The 20,327-nt window shown below is 41.2% G+C and overlaps 1 protein-coding gene across 3 annotated transcripts in view; it reads left to right on the top strand.

Moving 5' to 3' along the window:
- The first annotated feature begins 2,741 nt into the window (after positions 1 to 2,741).
- tns2a (tensin 2a) overlaps positions 2,742 to 20,327 on the top strand; it is a 68,299-nt gene continuing 50,713 nt past the window's right edge. For 2 of the 3 annotated variants that reach the window (XM_074642967.1, XM_074642966.1), the window contains exon 1: positions 2,742 to 3,495. In XM_074642967.1, the coding sequence (XP_074499068.1) occupies positions 3,367 to 3,495 (129 nt within the window). In that variant the 5' untranslated portion in view covers positions 2,742 to 3,366. Of the gene's footprint in view, positions 3,496 to 14,725; positions 14,880 to 20,327 lie in introns of those variants that run through there. The other variant, XM_074642968.1, reaches the window with a different exon arrangement.

Below are 20,327 nucleotides of genomic sequence, written 5' to 3'. Positions count from 1 at the left end.
GAACCCTAACCACTTTGCCTTGTATCAGGCAGTGGTGGATTTTGCTCTTGCCACCTGGATAGTCTGCACAACCTGTACAGACAGTCCAGCCCTTCTCAGTCTGTCCGTCTCTGGAGCCAAGCCTGGAAATTATTACCCTCGCCTCCTGGTACAGTGCCCACCAGAGCTGGGGGATGGTCCAGGGCTGGGATTCGTTCATCGACCTGGTGCTATCAGAATGACTGACAGGACGGTGTATGTGGGATTGACTCAAAGTAAACCACAGTGTGTGCAACAGGGTGGCTCATTGATGTGTTTTAAATCATTTTTGGACAACAGTAGAGCTCTATGGAACAGCAGAATAAGATATATCAGGCTTTGTTGGCTTTGGTTTTGGTCTTTTCGTGGGATTTGTTGTCAATAAGACGAATATCACCAACCTTATCTTTTACATGTTAAATCTGCATTTGTTATTTTTGCCCACTAGGGGGAAGACAAACTCCAAAACACACCCAGAAAATCACAGAGTATTATCAGTATAACAAGTGTCTGTATGACATTGCAACAGTCGTCCTGTCGTGTTGATCCTGTGGGAGATGTGAGCTTAACCAGCGCACACACCCTTGGCATGGAGGTCCTTGGTCTGTGGCCTAACAACTATGTTGTTATTGTGCTCATTTAACACAAAAGTTTAAGTTATGGTGTAGTTCAAGACTGACCCACAAAAACAAATGACTGGACACAACAAAGGAGCCAAATAGAGGGTGAGAGAGGGTTGTTTTTTATGACTTCGGGAAAGTGCCATTGGAGATGACGAATGAAGTCATCAACTCAAGATGTGAAAATAAATCTTTAGTCAAAGATGCTCTGATACGGATGAAGGCTCATGTCAGCGTCACCCCTTGACATCACCACAACTGTGTCTATTTCTGTACTCCTTTTGTTTCTTCAGCTTTTGTTCCTTCGGATTACAATCCCTTCTCTTTCTCTCTGGTTCTCCATATTTGGACTTGCTTTATATTGTCTCTTTAAACTCTTCTCTAAGATATTATCATCTCTCTCCCTCTTCTCCTCCTTCTCGGAAATTTGTAGAAATATGTCGGTAATCTTCACTGATCCAGACTGAAACTGATTTCTGCCATCTCTCCTCACATGTGCCAAGTATGCTGCAACGGAAGGTAGCCATATCTTAGTACCAGATATTAGTGCCGTATTTTCTATCCATCAATCTATCCAATATCTGTAACCGCTTATCATATTCAAGGTCGCAGGGGGGGCTGTAGCCGATCCCAGCTGACATTGGGTGAAGGCGTGGTACACCCTGGACAGGTCTCCAGAGTATCACAGGGCTGACACATAGAGACAGACAACCATCCAGGCTCACATTCACACCTACGGGCAATTTATAGTCAACAGTTAACCTAACCTGCATGTCTTTGGACTGCGGGAGGAAGCCGGAGAACCTGGAGAAAACCCACACTAACACAGGGAGAACATGCAAACTCTACACAAAAGGGCATCAGGCTGGGTTTGAACCTGCGATTCTCCTGAGCACCGTGCAGCCTCCATATTTTCTAATCAGATTAAATTTGGATTTTTCTTTTGGCTTTGAAATAAGTTCAGTCTCAGTGCTCAGTCTGCAAACTACCTCCTGTCATTCTCCATATTTTCCTGCTGCAAAAGGAGGATTTTTGGCAGGACCTGAGTTGATTAGAAGGAGTTAATTTCATGGCATGTAAAACCAGTAGGGAGGAGGGGGGGGGGCTTGTTGTAAACGCCGTCTGCAGCCTGAGCTCATGTCTGAGAGACCTTGCCTGAAAGACATAAACATAGAAGGGGAGAGGCAAAGGAAAAGGAGGGACTGGGGGTCAACTGGGGGAGAGGGTGAGTGGGAGGAGGGATGGATGGATGGATGGATGGATGGATGGATGGATGGATGGATGGATGGATGGTAGAGTATAGGGAGTAAGGAAGGACACCTGGAAGGCTTGTCTGGGTCGAAATGCCTGCAACAACTAGAGTGCCTCACCGCTGCTTTCTGTCTGAAGACAGAAAAGAAAGACGAGGGAGACACAGTGAGAAAGAAGAAGAAAACCCATGAGAAGAAAGGGGGAATGTAGACAGTAAATATAAAGAAGGGGGGGTGGGGCTTTTGGAGGCGCATCAAGAATTTGCCTTTTAAGGGGTACAGTCTCACTCTTCCAAGCCTGGAGAGCTCTTGCGTAGCAGCCAAAACACTCAAGGGAGAGGAAATAAACAAGAGTAAAGAGACCCTGAGGAACAGAAACATGAGCAATGCTATGTTTCTCACTATTTAGCAATATCAAAAAATGGGCCTCGTTAAGCTCTCATTATCCAGGAAAAAATCATCAAAACAATCACAAGTATGCATCTGACATTCCTTTATACAACTTCTCAGATCCTTTGTTATATGTTATGGATTGTGTGGTGAAAGAGACCTTGTTTCACGGTTGCAACAAACAGGCTATTGCATGGTAAACAAGGGGAGGCTCAGTCCGGCGAAGGCTCGGTCCACTCTGAATCACTGGTTTGCCCCAGCATCCCAACAGCTGCCCTCACTGTTTGGTTTTCTTGGCTGTTTTTTTTAAGACAACAATACAAACAATGTGTTGCCTGAGCTAAGGAGAGACTGCCTGTATCTGGGAGCAGGAAACCGCTGCGGAGGAGAGAGGTGGGTGGGTGGGGGTGAGAACAGAGTGGTAATTGTATATGTAAGAGTGAGGCAACCCTGGTAGAGAGGTAGACGCAGGAGGAAAGGGGAGAGAGGAGGAAGGGATAGAGACATGCTCTTGGGGATGGGAACACTGGGAAAGAGATGATGAGGAGCAACAAGAGGAGAGAAAAGAAGGGTGAAGAAATAAAGGAGAGCTTCACAGGATCCTTGAGCGTTGAACTTTTGAGTCGGGGGGTCATGTGTGTGAGTCCAGGGAACGGGTATGTAGTGAGTGTGATCGAGAGAGAAAAAGTAAAGTAGGGAGCTTAAGTGTGCCTAAGAAAGTTTATAACAGTGTGTGTGAAACAAAGGAGAGTATAGTGAGAGGGGGGTTGGAGGCAGAAAAATGGGGAGTCCACATGTGACTGCAGCAGGACTGAGTTGGAGAGAGAGGTGTTTTTAAAGTGTGTGTAGAAAGAAGGGGGTGGGGGGGCAGCGAGAGCGTGCGGAGTGTATCCTTCCCTTCTGTCCCTGCAGCAGGGCTGAACGAGAGCCAGGAAAAGGGGAAGGGCCTCCCTGTCCTCTCTCCAGCTGACAAAAACAGCTGCCCAGGAGCCCGGGCTGGAGCCAGTGTTTAGAGGACAGAGAGGGAGACAGAGGACAGAAGGAGAGAAGAGAGGGGGAGGAAAAGGTGCAGGACCCCGTCCTTCTATATGGGTTGCGTCCTGAGTTCGGACTGGTGTGGGGAGCAAGAGGTGCAACCGGTGCCAGTGGTCAGAAGCTCGTCTATGAAGAGAAGGAGTCTGGAGAGGAGCGAGAGCGGCAGGATGAGGCTGACAAAGGTCAGTGTGCATGCAGCGTTCACGTGATTGTGTGATGACATTTTGGATATTCGCTATAATTGGGCATGCATGAGGAGTGTTTGTAGTCTGGGTAGTGGAAGTCACTTGTCACATGATTCAATTTCTAGGCTGAGTGAGTTATTTACTGATCAAAGATACATTATAGGGGAAATAAATGTAGGATTATTTTGTCCACAGTAATGTATAATGACTATAACATCAGAATACATTTTTTTTTTTTTTTTTATGGGCATGATGTATTCTTTTATGGAGTCATATGTTTCTCTGATGTCTTTCACATGATAATATCAATAGTTTCATTGAAGCTTCAGTATAGGCAGAATGTTTTTGGCGTCATTGGGCAAACATTCCATAATAACCTTTCAGCATATTGTAATTCAAGTGTTCTGAGAGAAACTTCTGCACCTCCTCATGGCTCTGTTTTCAGGCTTTTAAAAATCTAGGAGACTTTGGCCAAACACAGGTCATTTCAGAGAGAGAGTGTTCCTATTGGCTGTGCTTCGGCTGGTGGGCGGTGCTTGGTATTTCCTCAACAGATCTCAACATGGCTGTCGGGTCACAAACTTTCTCATTTTACAGGTAAACAGTACACTACAAGATGTTTCTGAAAACATCTGAGGTGAGAAATAGGCATAACAGTATCAGAATATTGATTTATATTTCATCAGCGCTGCCTAGTTTGACCGTTTGGTCGGAGTTTGGTGTTGGGGGGTGCTGCATAAAGTTGTTTAAAGCTCTTTGTGGCTCAAAGAGGTATCTGTGTGAAATCTGATGAATTGCCTCGAGTGTTGTCACTCGAGTCAGTGTTGGCTGGGTCTGAAGTATAGGCTGTATATAAGAAGTGGACGTTGTCACAGCAACGTCACCCATTGGTTTGTGGACTACGATTTTGAAGCCTATAGGAGGTTGGTATTTTGGCCATGGGCATCCTGGTTTTTGTCCGTCGCTATCTTGTTTTTTTTGCAACCAGAAGTGACACGAGTGGGTGGAGCTAACACTGAACACTGAACACTGAATAAGACAAAAAAAAGAAAGAAAGAAAGTAGATGTGAGGTCGCCTTGAGGCTAGAGGCTCGTGGCTACATTAGCCACTACTAGCATAACACACCTGAATTTGAACCGAACTGTCGGCAGGTGAATTGTGGGTAATATAGGCGGCAGGTTTTGAAAAGGAAAAAGAATACGTGGAATAAAAAAAGACCACGTCTCTACATCGATTACTGTCTATTGTGAGTCCGACAATGTTATAGAAGTGCAATGCTGAATCGGTGCTCTTTTTCACCAATTTTGCAAGTTGGTGTATTGGAATAATTCCAATTATGTATATTTCCCAGCTATAGATCTTTAATTTTGTTGCGTTCCAACAGAAGGTGTAGTAATGATGCTTCAGCAGCACCATGTAGTGGACAGCGTACACTTTGTAAACAGATGAGCAGGCATATAATAATAATAATAATAAGAAGAAGAAGAAGAAGAAGAAGAAGAAGAACAATAAGAAGAAGAAGAATAATACATTTATTTATATAGCACTTTTCAAAACAGATGTTACAAACCGCTTCACAAGACAATAAAAGCAGATTAAGTAAAAAAAAATATGGTAACTGTTAAGACAGTACATCACAGAACATATCAATAGTAATAAAGTAGTAAAATGGTAGAACAAGGTGATAAATAAATATACATAAAGGTGTATAATGCATACGCAAACAGGTGTGTGTCTACATACATACCCATACACACATGTTCTGTATACATGCTTCACCATACACAAGCACATAAAATGTAAATGCATATACAGACATATAACATGGGACCTTATAAGAATGCTATCCTAAAAAAATGTGTTTTCAAAAGTTTTTTAAAAGTGGATACAGAATTAGGTGATTGAATCTCTACAGTGCATTCCAGAGTTTGGGAGCCCTGACAGCAAAAGCCTGATCCCCCTTCTAGTCACAAAATTGGACCTGGGAACAGCAAGATGTAGCTGATCAGATGCGCATGGGGTGTTAAGATCCATTATGCACTCTGAAGCCAGTCCAAGTTGTGCTTTAAAAATTTAGAAACAAGGCCAAAGTGAGCATGACTCACATACCCCCGCTCACTGCTTGCCTCCTACTAAAGTAGGGCCAAAGGTTTTGCCCTTTTGGAACTAATGGAATTAGTCTATTGAGCACAATGTAGCTTGTTGTTAGCTCACCTTCATCAAGTCCAGGGTGCCCAACATTTTTCAAATGTTGGGCACCCTGGACTTCTAACCCCCAAAAGGCACAACTAGACCAGACAGTCAAGCATCATACCAAATTTGAAGTTCCTAAGTTAAATCGTTTCCGAGTTCTGCTCCGGAAACGAAATAGAAGTACATTTCAAAAGATTTGGGCACCCTGGACTTCTAACGGACGGACACACGGAGCACTATAGACGTTATATACCAACTACGTTATCGCGGGGTATATTAAAATTTTAAAATTGATTCTAAATTGTAGGGGAAGCCAGTGCGATGATGCTAGGACTGGTGTAATGTGCTCCCTTTTATTAATGCCCATTAGACAAGCCTGGCAGCAGAGTTCTGAATCAGTTGTAGCCGTGAAAGTTGCTTCTGACTGAGGCAGGAATACAAGTAGTGGCAGACAGTAATCATATATATGGTTGAGTGTTCTGAATTGTCTTTATATTTGCTTGAAACAAAAGGATGCCATGCATTTTCACGAGACCAACATTAATTAGGAGTCAGTAATGAAGTCAGTTAGTCATGTTACACTTTTGATACCGGATGGGAACTTCTCTTCTCCGCTGCCCTGCTCTGAAGGGAGGTCAAAGGTCAGCTAAAGAACATGTAGTCAATCACTATCAGATCCATTGGGGATAGAAAAGTGCCAGGAAATAACTATACCTCCCATTCTTCTTTAATTTGAGCAAATTTCAATGTGATATTAGTGTTATGTCTCACGGTCTCGTGGACGTGTGCAGGAGATCTGAAGTTTGAAGAAGTGATTGTTTATATTTTTACAAGGAGTGTGTGTGTGCGTGTGTGCGTGTGTGTGTGTGTGTGTGTGTGTGTGTGTGTGTGTGTGTGTGTGTGTGTGTGTGTGTGTGTGTGTGTGTGTGTGTGTGTGTTTGTCTTATTTGACAAGATAATGTGGATGACGATGGCATCTCCGAGCTGAGGTCACATCTGTGCAGATACAATGGCACTGTTGTGAAGGCCCTCAGCACTGCTGGGAAATTACCATCATGTAAACAGAGGCAGGCTAGCTGGCCGTCTTAATATCAAGAGAACATTGAGAACCCTGACCTCTGTCCACAAGTTTACATCACATGGAATTACATACAGACTTGAGTCTCTGTGGCTTTCGTATACAGATGTGTGAATTATCGAAGTGTGTTTGCCTTTTCTAAATGTGCATGTCTTCCATCTGGGCTTGTTTTCTGTGTGTGCGTGCATGCTTGGTTGCACCACAGTCCCAGTGGCTCCATATCACATGTTGAGCATCGTGGGAATGTGGAGCCCTCTGGACGACGTCATCCTGCAGTGACTGACCCCACTACAGGGGTGTGGGAACCAGTTAGATCCCACTGATCATCCTACAGGAGGAGATGTTGTCTCATCTATTTATGGTCATTGTTTTCATGAACTGTGCGTGTCTTTTTTTAATCATTTCATGGTTGTTTTCCACGGATCTGTTGACAGTCGCAAGTGTGAGACGATGCAACTGTTAGTGCGATCCTGACCAGACTGTGACTTGGCTTTAATTACATATATATACACAAACATCAGACTCATGCCAAGTACTTCCTGGAAACAGAAAAATGATGTTCCACATGCTGCTCTCAGTGTGATTACATAATTTGCTGCTGTAATGTCAGGACCACGTTTGACTTTTTTCATTCACTTATGAGAGATTGTATCATTCTGAGACATTTTTTTCAAAAATATCATGCAGTATATTAACTGTTTCTTCAACTACTGCGCTGAAGTAGGGTGACCAGGTGTCCCACTTTACGAGGGACTGCACAGCATTTTTATCCCTTGTCCCACGTCCCACATATTGAGACGATGTCCCACATTTTTATCGGCTCTAGTTTTCGAAAGTCAAACCGCTGCAGGACAGACGCTTTTTTTTTTAAAAATCTGGCTTTTATCCAATGGCTGTGAAGAAAACAGGGAAGGTTGTCATCACGGCACTGTGTTTGCTGTCAAACTGCGCACACGTGGGTCAAGTGCAGGTTAACATTTCCACCGTCTTTGCTACGCTATGCCATATGCTATCACCGCAAAGTCACAAGCTATGTAGATTTAGGCGGAATATGATGGAAACTAAAGACTGTGAAACTATTTATTAAGTATTTATAAGCTAGTAGAAGGCGATTCTCAGATTTGTTTGTGAAATTTGCCAGTTATTTTTCAGTTTCACACACAGGGGGGAATACGACATGAAGCGAGTCTTACAAGAAACGCGCGACTCAGAAAGAGATGTGCCAATCTGAGGATGCATTCCGGCAAAGCGTAGAGATGTTACAAGATAAGGGGCAGAATAGAAATATTTATTATTTAAAGGCAGGGTCGGCGATGTTATCTAGTATACACTATTTGTTATATTGGTGGAAATGGTCTTTACACTCCGACAGCGATCCATTTCTTATGACCTCTGAAAAAGGACCGGAAAAGAGCCGTCATCTGTAGCTGCTGTAATCCTGTAAAAACGTCTACCAATCACTGCCTCGCGGTCCGCTTGGAAAGAACCAATCAGATGCCTCTCTGCCTCCCTGCTTGTACTCTACCCTTGGCGTGCACCAGCCTGAACTCAAAGCACGTCACCGCCGCACGTTTACTGGAGAATGGAAGAGAAAACTCAGCAAAAAGTAGCACTGCCGTGGTTACTCGTCATGAGGTAGCGGTTTAGACGGAGCTCCTGAGGCGATGCTACTTTCAAATGATGCTAGCTTTCCAACATCGTCGACCCTATCTTTAAGTTAGATAGACATTATATCAAAATTGTAGACTACCTCTCAGCCTTGGTAACGTGTCCCACATTGAACCCACATTGTCCCACACAAACATACTCTTTGTCCCACATTTGGTTTGTTGGGATCACCCTATAGGCTACTGAAGAGCTGTACAGGTTTGCCATTTGCAGACCGAAACACATCCTTCAGTGTCATTAATGCTTTGTGCAAATATTGGTGTCATATCACAAATGATGGATCTTTCATTATTCACTTGTAGCTAATTATTGGATTACCCACAGCTTTTTATCATTTCATATTCTCATTTTGTGCTCTCAGAATACGCCTCAATGCTTCACTGTCCAATGGTTCTTGATGATGGAGAGTAGCTGAACATCAATAAACAACCTTCTAAAAATGGATCCTCGAGATAAACTGTTTCTGGCAGAGAGACACAATAGTTCATATGGTTCTCTTTAAAAAATAAAGCACAGAGCCCTGGTGAATGATGCAGAATTCATGAGGGACCAATTAAACAAGCCTCGGACAGAGGTTATGAAACTGCCACTAAAATGATTTTTCTGATCTGTTCTATTGTGTGTTATGATCCCAAACAGACCATACTCTCACACAGCCTTCCTTGCCGTGGAATGACAGGATCTTTTTAGCAGCAAGGCTCTAGAAATAGTATTGTCAGTCGGTTCACCATTTTGGTCCAGACTGAAATATCGACTACATATATCGATATCGATTGCCATAAGATTCAGTACATAATATCCATGGTGCCCAGACAATTAATCTTAATGACTTTGGTGTAGGGCTGCACAATTAATCAAAATTGTATCGTCAACAGAATTTAATGGAGTTGTAGGTTATTTACTAACACACAGGGCAAAAGCACAGGACACAACCTCTTATACATCCATGGTCAGTGGTCTATTGGACGTCCACTTTGGATCCTTGACATGAAAGGTTTTGAGATTGCTCTCAAAATCTGTGTGCTGGATTTTTCTAACTTTTATTTATGTTCATCGCTCACTTTATGCTCCTCTGGGAAGCTAGCGGGCAAAAAGTTTAATAAATAAATAAGTAAGTAAGTAAATAGTTATAATAGTATGCATATATATAATATTTTTAGTGTGCAACAAAGGCCATTTTGGTAGAGACATTAAAATGATGACAATAGAATAGAAATAATTTTGTTATACTTTTGTACGGTACTTTACAGGCGGACGTTTACATGGCGCTTTCAGTCCAAAATGGCGGAGGCGTAGCTCTGCTGCTGGGCGCAGACGTTGCAATGGAACAAACAATTGACATTCACTTCTTAGCAATATACGTTATTTGGTAGTAGTGCTTTGTCCCTAACTCTACAGGAAGTGTTCTGGCTTCTAAGCTTGCCAAGCTCACTGGTAGCTGTTTATAATGCTAGTGATCGATAAAATTGAAGTTCATTCTACTCTTTGAAGCCGCTGTTCGTCACCACTGAGGATACAAAGTCAAATTTGTAAACCCACTAGTTCTGCTCTTTTTTGTGAGTGTTGTTGACTCTAGAAATACAAAGAGACCTGGCACTGTGACAGCGGGTTTATATGTATTTGTCTAGCGTCCCTGTAATTTCTTATGAGCAACAAAGTTTAGATTGGCCATGACCGATACAGAGGCCTTGAGCCACAGGCATTCACTACAAACACACACCCAACACAGGAAGGAACACTGACCGGTTAGGGTTAAATATAGACCCCTCCCCCCCCCACAACGTCCAGAATAAAACAGAGTAGAATAGAATAGAAACAGAAGTGATTCTCACACTCCTGCACGTCAGAAAAAAGATGAATTCCTACTTAAACCCCAGACTCGGGGGGTGGCTCACTAGATTCCTGCGGCTTGAAAACAATGATCTGTCCCAAACTCCGAGCAGGATTTGAGGAATGCTTGTTGTTGCGTGTAGCGGGCACGCAACATGAAAGCCGATCGAGGGGAAAAGGGAAAGACATAAACCATTTCCTGCATGTGCAGTCCCAGCACCACCCTTAAAAGAAACACCTCACAGTGAACTATGTACGGTATATTTTCTTTTTCTAGTCAGAAATGTCCAACTTTATGTTTCCCCAAGTTTCGAAAAAATGTCGTTGGGACCGAGCACCCGAGCTGACTGAAAGGATTTTATTGAACTCATTGGCACAATAAATGTGAACATGTGCTCGACTGTGTCATCAGCATCTCACCCACTGCTTTCTCGCGCTTTCGCTCCTTCAACAGCTGCACCTTATCAGTCTTTGGCTTAGTGCTGTCCTACACAATCCTCCGTCAAAGCTACACGGCCCCCTTTTCTAGCCTCCTCCTCCCCTCGTTTCCTCTTGGCCCGTGTTTCGTTCCCCTCTTTCTCATTTACCTACAAGCGTGATCCAAGTCCTTCCACTTCCTCAACACTCTAAAGTCTAAATAGATGGACTAGAAAAAAAACACCTTGCATTATGTTGTCCACTGTGGTCATTTAGTGCAGAGAAAGCTTGAATCTGGATTATATTCAATGTTTCTGCAAAAGCGTCCCCCTCTTTCCTCATCCCCATCTTTCTCCTAACACGACCCTCCCCCACTTTACTCACTGACTCACCCCCTCATTCCAATCCGAAGCACCAGCTTCCTGTCTCACATGGTCCCTCTGTATTTTTTTTGTGTTGCATGTGGCCTCCCCATACACCCCACCTTACCTCCCTATTACCTTTTTCACCTTTGTTCTCTGCTTCTCTTAATCCATCTCTCCCCCCCTCTTCATCACCTCTTTCCCTCCCCTCACCCTGCCATGATCCAAAAGAAAGGGAGCTGAAAATTCCACCAACAATTAAACCCCCCCAAATCTATCAGTCCTCCTTTTTTTCTGTCATGAACCGGAAATTCTTGGGCTATGAGCGTAAGGAGTGGACTGCATTACTGCACGTGTTGTATTGGGGGGCATTGCATTTATATACGTTCTGACTCACAGTCACGTTCTCACTGATTGATTCACTGATTCACAGATTTTCTCTCTCTGAGCAACACAGAGAGACTGATGCACGATTTTAGAACTAGCAGGCTTGACTATTGTAACGCTCTCCTTTCTGTTCTACCAAAGAATACAATAAATCAGCTACAATTAATTCAAGATTCTGCTGCACAAGTGCTGACTAAAACCAAAAGGAGAGCACACATTACGCTTGATTTTAAAGTCTTTACACTGGTTACCTGGTAGATTTTAAAATTATTTTATTAGTTTACACTAAATGGCCTTGCACCAGACTACCTTGCAGAAATGCTTTTGGTTTATGAAACATGCAGGAAGCCCCTCTCGGATCCTCCGGTTCTTCTCTTTTAGTTGTTCCACAAAGCAGAACAAAAACATGTGGTGATGCTGCTTTCAGCCGCTGGAACGACCTCCCAGAGGGACTGAGAGGAGCTGAAAATATTGATATTTTTAAACGTAAACTAAAAACCAATCCATTTAGTCTGGCTTTTATGTAGTGTTTTATAATTTTATGTTTTTTTATTGTTTATACTTATTTTATTTATCATCATCATTAAAGTGTTTATTTTACTCTATTTTGTTGAATCATCATTTTATTGCTGATCATTATTATCTCTTTTATTCTATTTTATTTTATTAAAAATGTCATTATTTTAATTCAATCTGCTTATTTTGTGTAGTTTCATCATTTATTTTTATTGTTATTTTTATTTCCTTGTATTTTATTTCGCTTTTATTATCTTAGATACCCATCTGTTACTGTTTTCTTATTCAATTAACTTTTATATTGGTTTTTTGGTGTGCATTAGTCTCTAAATCCATTTTTAACACAATTGTCTGTCCAGCACTTTGAACTGCATTTGACTTGTTTGAAAGGTGCTATATTAATAAAGTTTGATTGATTGATTGATCGATTGATTGATTGGTGGGGATATGCTGTACCTGTAAATCAATCTAACACATATGGAAGTGACTAAGAGACTGAAGAGGCAGCAGGGAGAAATAATGCTCTGTGCATCAGGAGTCTGAGGCTGTGGAATATTATGGGCTAACAATTTAAGACAGGCGAATCAAAAAGAATGATGCACACATGGGCACATATAGAGTATAATTGCAACCATAAGCATATACAGAGAGTTTGGCAAGGAATCAAAGATGTATATCACCATGTTTGATGCAAGAATGTTTTGCTTGTTTGGATTATAGTTAACCAGCTTAGACTGGTTTTGTCTTATTCATGTTTTCAGTCTAATTTCAAACACCGCATCTCCATTCACAGTATCACAGAGCTACAGTAGGTGCTCTATGTATTACTGATGATAATGTTTGTTAGGTGAGGAAGGGTATGAACATTTTTCCTGAGACTCATCAGCTACAGAAGTTATGTTTAAAGAAACATTACAAAGGGGATTCACATCAAGAGATACCTCACCTGGTGCAATTCTCTTATTTCACCACTAGATGCTGCTACTAACTCACTAGCTCACTACTCCACAGCTGTCTCAGTGCAGATGTTCATCAAGGCACATCTGTTTGTGTGTGTTGGGAGGGTATATTGTGAGAGATTACGGGTGCTGACTGCACAGAGCCCAAAATGAGGAGGGGGCCTTTTGAACAGTGATTCCCACCACCAGTTACCGGAGGGTACGTGGACAGATCGTGGGGTAGATCAGGTCAGGTTTATTTAAAAAAAAAAAATGAACATAAAACTTATCATAAAATCTATATATTTGTGTTAAAGCTTCAGTAGGCAGTATATTTTTGGTATCATTGGGCAAAAATGCCATAATAACCTTTCAGCATATTGTAATTCAAGTGTTCTGAGAGAAAACTAGACTTCTGCACCTCCTCATGGCTCTGTTTTCAGGCTTTAAAGCCTTTGACGGGAGACTTTGGCCAATCACATGTCATCAGAGCGTCCCTATTGGCTGTGACTGGAGCTTGGTGTTCCTTCCACACATCTCAACATGGCGGACGTGTCACAAACTTTCTCATTTTACAGCTAAACCGTGCACTACAAGATGATTCTGAAAACATTTGAGGCGAGAAATAGGCATTACAGTAACAGAATATTGATTCATATTTGATCAGCGCTGCTTAGTTTGAACGTTTAGTTGGAGTTCGCGAGTGACTGTCAGCCGGCTCTCATAGACAGCAGGTGGACAGCAGACCTCAGAACAGCTCTGATTGCTTGTTTTCCTCCGGTCTGTGAAATCTTGCAGATGCCAGAGGAACATGATTTTTTTCAGGTTACCTGTTTGATGTACTACTGTCATGACATAGTGACTGTTTTTTTTTTTTAATCGTATTTGCTTTAATCTCACCTGCTTCAGCTTTAAGGGGTAAAATAAGTATCACTTGAAATTGGTGAGATGCTGATTCAGTAACCTTCTGGTTCTGTCAGCAAGTGATCAGAGAAGCGAAAATAATGGATACATGTCTGAAACACTCTGTCCCTCCAAATGGTAGCAGTGCAACAGCACAAACACTACAGTTGGTAAAATTCTACATACATTTGCATAAAGCAAGCATATTTACCCACTCCCATGTTGATAAGAGTATTAAATACTTGACAAATCTCCCTTTAAGGTACATTTTGAACGAATAAAAAAATGTGTTCTTAGTTTGTGATTAATCGTGATTAAATATTTGACAGCCCTAATATATAGGCCTAACATACATTTTGTTCAGACTGCATTAAGTTCATGTGCTATTTGTTGACATAAACATGTCTGTTACACATGTAATAATGGTGGTGTATACTGTAGGAGGAGAGGAGGAGGCCTAGAGCCACCTCGTGCACATGAGGCCCATAATTAAAATGCCTCAGTATGTGGGTGTTAGCCACGTTTGTTTGTTTACATGCCAAGGTTTAATGCCTCTTTGATTTTTTTGGACCAAGTCACACCCAGATCCACCATCATTTTGACCTTGTTATGAAGGAAAGGGCTGATTCTGTGGTTATTTAATTACAGTGATTTACATTTTTTATTTTTAAATTACTTATGACCATAATATTGAACAGCAACATCATTTAATGTATTTAGGGATACTGTAAAGTCATGTGATCTATGTGATGAAACTAATACTAGAGCCTTTGAAGAGGGATGAATCACCTCCATCACACCAGAGGTTTTTCTAAGGAATATTCTAGTGTTTAATTCAGCCAATCCTGATCGAGTATCCCTACGCTCCCCTCCAGAAAACGACCAATCACAGGGTGAGATTCCAGTAATAGTACTCCACCATGCTCTTTAGCTGCGTGTAGCTCCACCCAGCTAGTCTCTGTGAGGAGGGTGGACCAGAGTAAAGAAAACAAGTGATCTCAGAGGCAGGCCATGTTACTGATGGTCTGCTCTCAGAATGAGGGGCAGCTCTTAAACCAGGGAATATGATTAGCGGGAAAATGAACAAGGTAAGTTCATAACGTCTATAAACCTGGAGAGAAAGTTGGTGTCTGGTAGTGTTTGTCTAAGATTTCAGTGATCGGTCATTGAAAGTTAACTAACAGAGATTTTGAAGGAGTTTTGGATGTTGGATGTGTGATGCTGAGTTTTCATGTGTTGGCTGTGCAGTTGCGCACTGAGTCAATCTGTCTTCTGGAGAGAAATCATGTTGTATGAGCTGTCTGCTTATTCACAGTTATACACAGATTACATGTTGTTGTTATTTCACTATTATCACAAACATGGAGACTAAACTGGTTCTCAGAGAATTTGCTCGATGCGTCACACTTCATTAAAGTGACATAAAGTGTTCTGAATAGAGTCATATGATGCATTAATAAGCCCCCCCCTTACTGCGTCAGCGCCAGTCAGTTATTGTTAATGTCGCAAAGTCATGTTAGTGTGTTTCTCATGAGCGCATGTGCATCAGAATAAACATCAGAATAAAACCAACATTTTTTTATTTATGGGCATGATGTATTCTTTTATGGAGTCATATGTTTCTCTGATGTCTTTCACATAATAATATCAATAGTTTCATTAAAGCGTCAGTAGGCAGAATATGCTTTTGGCATAATTGGGCAAAAATCCCATAATAACCTTTCAGCATATTGTAATTCAAGTGTTCTGAGAGATAACTAGACTTCTGCACCTCCTCATGGCTCTGTTTTCAGGCTTTAAAAAATCGGACTCTGACTGGAGACTTTGACCAATCACAGGTCATTTAAGAGAGAGAAGGCGTTCCTATTGGCTGTGCTCCGGTCATGTGAACGGAACTTGGCGTTTCTTCAACAGATTTTACAATGACTGCCGCATCACAAACTTTCTCATTTTACAGCTAGATAAAATAAAAATAGGCATTAACTAACATAATATTGATTCATATTTGATCAGCGCTGCCTAGTTTGACCGGTTGCTCGGAGTTCGCGAGCGATTGACAGCCGGCTCTCAGACGGCAGCTGGACAGCAGACCTCAGATCAGCTCTTACTGCTTGTTTTACCCCGGTCTGTGAAATCTTGCAGATGTCGTTAGGAGCACCGGAGGACATATTTTATTAAAATAACTTTTCTTAATCATATTTGCTCCAATCTCGTCTACTTCAGCTTTAAAAGCCAATCTTAAAGTATTTGGAATAATTTTAGGGTGTGTTGCCTTAAAGTGGGACACCTATAAGCCCCAGTGGGTGTAGCTCTTTATATTGATATTTAATGTCTTTCTAATATGCCTACATGCTTCAAAACTAATATATTCATTATTATTTATTTATTTATGGTCTTTTTGTCTGTTTGTTTGATGTTGTTTGGTTTATAATGTAAAATCCACACATATAATCCCAGGTTTTGTAACAACAATAACATTGTAAATGGTAAAATGACTTAACAGGGGATTGCACATTTAGCCTTGACTGTTTTTTTAGTTACTTTTTAAAATTTTCATCACAAATAAAAAGGTAACATCTACCGACAGACTGAAACATATCAACCCCAGATACAAAAAAACAAGCATAAAATAAAATAAAATAAAATAATGAAAAATAAAATAAATTTAAAAAAAATATTAATAATAATAATAATAAAAATATTTTTATGTTTTTTAATAGACTTTTCAAGTATTTAATACTCTTATCAACACGGGAGTGGGCGAATATGCTTTATGCAAATGTATGTATATATTTATTATTGGAAATCAAATTAATAACACAAAACAATGACAGATATTGTCCAGAAATCCTCACAGGTACTGCATGTAGCATAAAAAATATGGTCAAATCATAACATGGCAAACTGCAGCCCAACAGGCAACAACAGCTGTCAGTGTGTCAGTGTGCTGACTTGGCTATGACTTGCCCCAAACTGCATGTGATTATCATAAAGTGGGCATGTCTGCAAAGTGGAGACTCGTGGGTACCCATAGAACCCATTTTCATTCACATATCTTGAGATCAGAGGTCAAGAGACCCCTTACAAAATGACCATGCCAGATTTTCCTCGCCAAAAATTTGTGTAAGTTTGGAGCGTTATTAAACCTCCTTCATGACAAGCTAGTATGACATGGTTGGTACCAATGGATTCTTTAGGTTTTCTTGTTTCATATGATACCAGTATCTTCACTCTAGATAAAACAAATTTGTTAATGCGTTATCGCGTTAACTTCGACAGCCCTGACAAAAATGTTCCCAAATAGTTGAGTTGCAATTTGGTCAAAAACTGTGCGTGCTTGTTAAAGAAAAGTAGGCTTGACTTACACAATTGATTTGTTGCTTCCAGCCTTGTCAGATTGTGATGACAAGCTATGGTTGAGCGTGTGCAATGTACAGTTTTCCCAAGGGCACATCATGAGAACGAGTTGACTAAAAGAATGCTGTCAACAAAAATCTGTCATAATGTGTGCATGATCAAACTCGGTGTAGTAACCATACTGTAAGTATGCATGCCTACACTGATTAATGGCTGTTGTGTGGCTCGTACATCCGACAATTAGTGTTGGCTCCGTATCATGATCCCTTGTCAGAACTCCTATCCTGCTTTGCGACACGAGGAAAACAGCTACGCATTAACAACAAGATAACATTGTCCAACCTCTCCAACCTTTCCTCTCCTGATAACAGTGTGGTCGTTAGCAATATGTCCCCTTATGTGAACCATAAGTAATGTAGATTTTGATCAGATGTTGTTATACTCAGTGTACAGAAGGTATTCTATATTTGAAAGTATTGGGTGTAACTGAGTTTGATGTGTTTACTTGGGATGCTCCCTGTTCGCCGCCAGGCCGAGAGGCTGAAACAGAGTCTGGTTCACATTCCCTTGTGCCAGATGCAGTTACACTGAGTTCAAATCTACAGTAGCAGCCATTCACTCTCACCTGGAAAACCCTGCAGCAATAAAACAGAATGGATGTAAATGATTTGCATTATAGTCCAGCAAGAGCAGCGACAAGTTTCCTTGGAACGGAATTTCTTCTGTGAGTCAAGGGGCAACCTCACGGGTCTGAAAAGTGAAGCCAATGCAGAAGTGCCTCAAACCTGCGTTCTTTCCAATAGCCAGCAGGGGGCGACTCCTCTGGTTGCAAAAAGAAGTCTGATTGAATAGAAGTCTATGAGAAAATGAGCCTACTTCTCACTTGATTTATTACCTCAGTAAACACTGTAAACATGAGTTTATGGTCTCAATCACTAGTTTCAAGTCTTCCTAGATACAGCATGATGTTCATTTAGTAAATTATGTTCCCATTTAAAGTAAAATGCCTATTTTATCGTCTGATAAAGCATGCTTTGGGGCGGGGCTACCTTGTGATTGACAGGTCGCTACCACAGCGTTGTCTGGTTTGGATGTTTTTTGTGACGTAAAGTCTTTAACCCTTTCACAGTGTGTTTACAGTTCCTGAAAGTTAAGTGTGACATTTTGGTCGCCTGTAAATGTCTTATTCAGCGTTCAGTTGTACGTAGCTCCACCCTCTCGTGTCACTTCTGGTTGCAAAAACCAAGATGGCGACGGGCAAAAACCAAGATGGCGATGGCCAAAATGCTGAGACTCAAGTCCGCTACGTCCACTTCTTACATACAGTACAGTCTATAGTCTGAGGCTGCAATCAGATCAGATCTGGTCCAAACTAACACTTCACCATCACTTAAACATCATCCCTTGATGATGTCATCCAATTTCTGAGGCCACTTCACAGTACAGGGGTTACATTTTGAGGCAAAACAGATGTGAGGTGCATTTTGCCAGTAAATATCAACAACTGCAGCAGGGGGTGTTGGTGGTGCTGCTGGAGCAATGAGACCATTCTCTATGTGTGTGTGTGTGTGTGTTAGCAGCAGGAGTCCTACGGAACGGAAGTGTATCATGGCGGCACTCTGACCTCACCTCGGGAACAGGCCGTCCCTGTTCCTTCCACTGCTTGTCCCACCCTTCGAACACACACACATATACAAATGAATTGACTCATGTATTAACACACACGCTGAATGTGATGCCAACAAATGATGCAGGAACCCGGATACCCAGACCCTTGTGAGACACTCTCAATGGAGGGCGGAGGGTGGGATTTAAGTACACAAGAAGTCTCAAACACACCACTGTGTGTGTGTTGTAGTGCATAAAACACAGGGGAGTAATCAGACATTGCAAACTGTTGGCTTGTTGTCCATTTCTGATTGATATTAAACATTCCTGTCACAAAAAGGAGACTCGGGGCATTTCCATTGAAACTGAGAGTCAAGGACCGAAGAATGTTTCCTGTTATTGCAGGAGACTAAGTATGTGATTGTCAATGAGAAAAGCTGCTTTGCTAAATATAATATATTTTGGTCAGGGGATTCATGTAAACTAGATATCTTTAGGTTTTGGACTGTTACAAACACATCTTTTGAATAAACTGTATGAAATCATTGTCCCATTAGAAACTGAGCTAACAAGCTTGCTAAATATCAGTGAGGAGAAGGAGAACTTTTTGTCATTCAATAACTCTTTGATGAATGAAATGATGGCCTGAGAACAAATACCAGGGAGGGAATAAACGGCCCAGTACAGCGAAAAGAGAAAGAAACCTAGAGAGCTTTTGTGGCTGACTAGTGCTAGCATGTTCCCGGTTGTCCCTACATCACCAAGCCTCTAGAACAACATATTTATAGTACTGTAAAATTATGGAGTAAATTATGATGGGAGTTTTCCACTATTTTCTGTATTTGTTGACCAAATGATTAAAGGGGAACTCAACTGATTTTTACAAATTGAAGTCTGTTTACAGGTGTTGCAGAGTACAACTGCATATCAGGGATGGGACGATACACCTACTGTATATCCCTATTCGATACTATCACGATACTTGGGTGCTGATTCGATATGAATTGCGATTTTTAAGTATTGCGATTCTACGAGTATTGTAATTCGATATTGCTATTTATTGCAACTTTTTTAACACTAGACCATGGGAAAAAGTTGAATCATACACTTCTGGGGACTTTTAGGAAAATATCTAAATAAAAAAGTAAACTTTTTTTACTCATATTTTATGCATATGGTGGTGTGTTCTTTATACTATGACAGTATTCCTAAAATTAGATTAAAAAATCTCAATATATCACAACATATTGAATCGTAACCCCTGTATCATGATACGTATCGTATCGCCAGATTCTCGCCAATACACAGCCCTATTTATCAGTGAGAGAGCAAGCCATGTCAGTGACTTGAGAAAAAAAATGTAAAATGTTTTCATTTCATGCAGTTTAGCTTGGTGGTTATCAGAGACAAATTCAAGCAATAGAAGATGAATCACATAGGAAATAGGTCAGCATGATCAAATGATCAGACGTTTGGCTGTGCAGAACTGACTCAAAGCAAAGTGCAAAGTGCTTGGCCTGAAAAAAAAAAGAAAAAGAAAAAGAAGTTCCATTATGAGTGACAATCACAGA

The sequence above is a fragment of the Sebastes fasciatus genome, chromosome 8 (genome assembly GCF_043250625.1).
Source record: "Sebastes fasciatus isolate fSebFas1 chromosome 8, fSebFas1.pri, whole genome shotgun sequence".
NCBI lineage: Eukaryota > Metazoa > Chordata > Actinopteri > Perciformes > Sebastidae > Sebastes > Sebastes fasciatus.
This window is presented reverse-complemented; position numbering and strand designations above follow the sequence as displayed.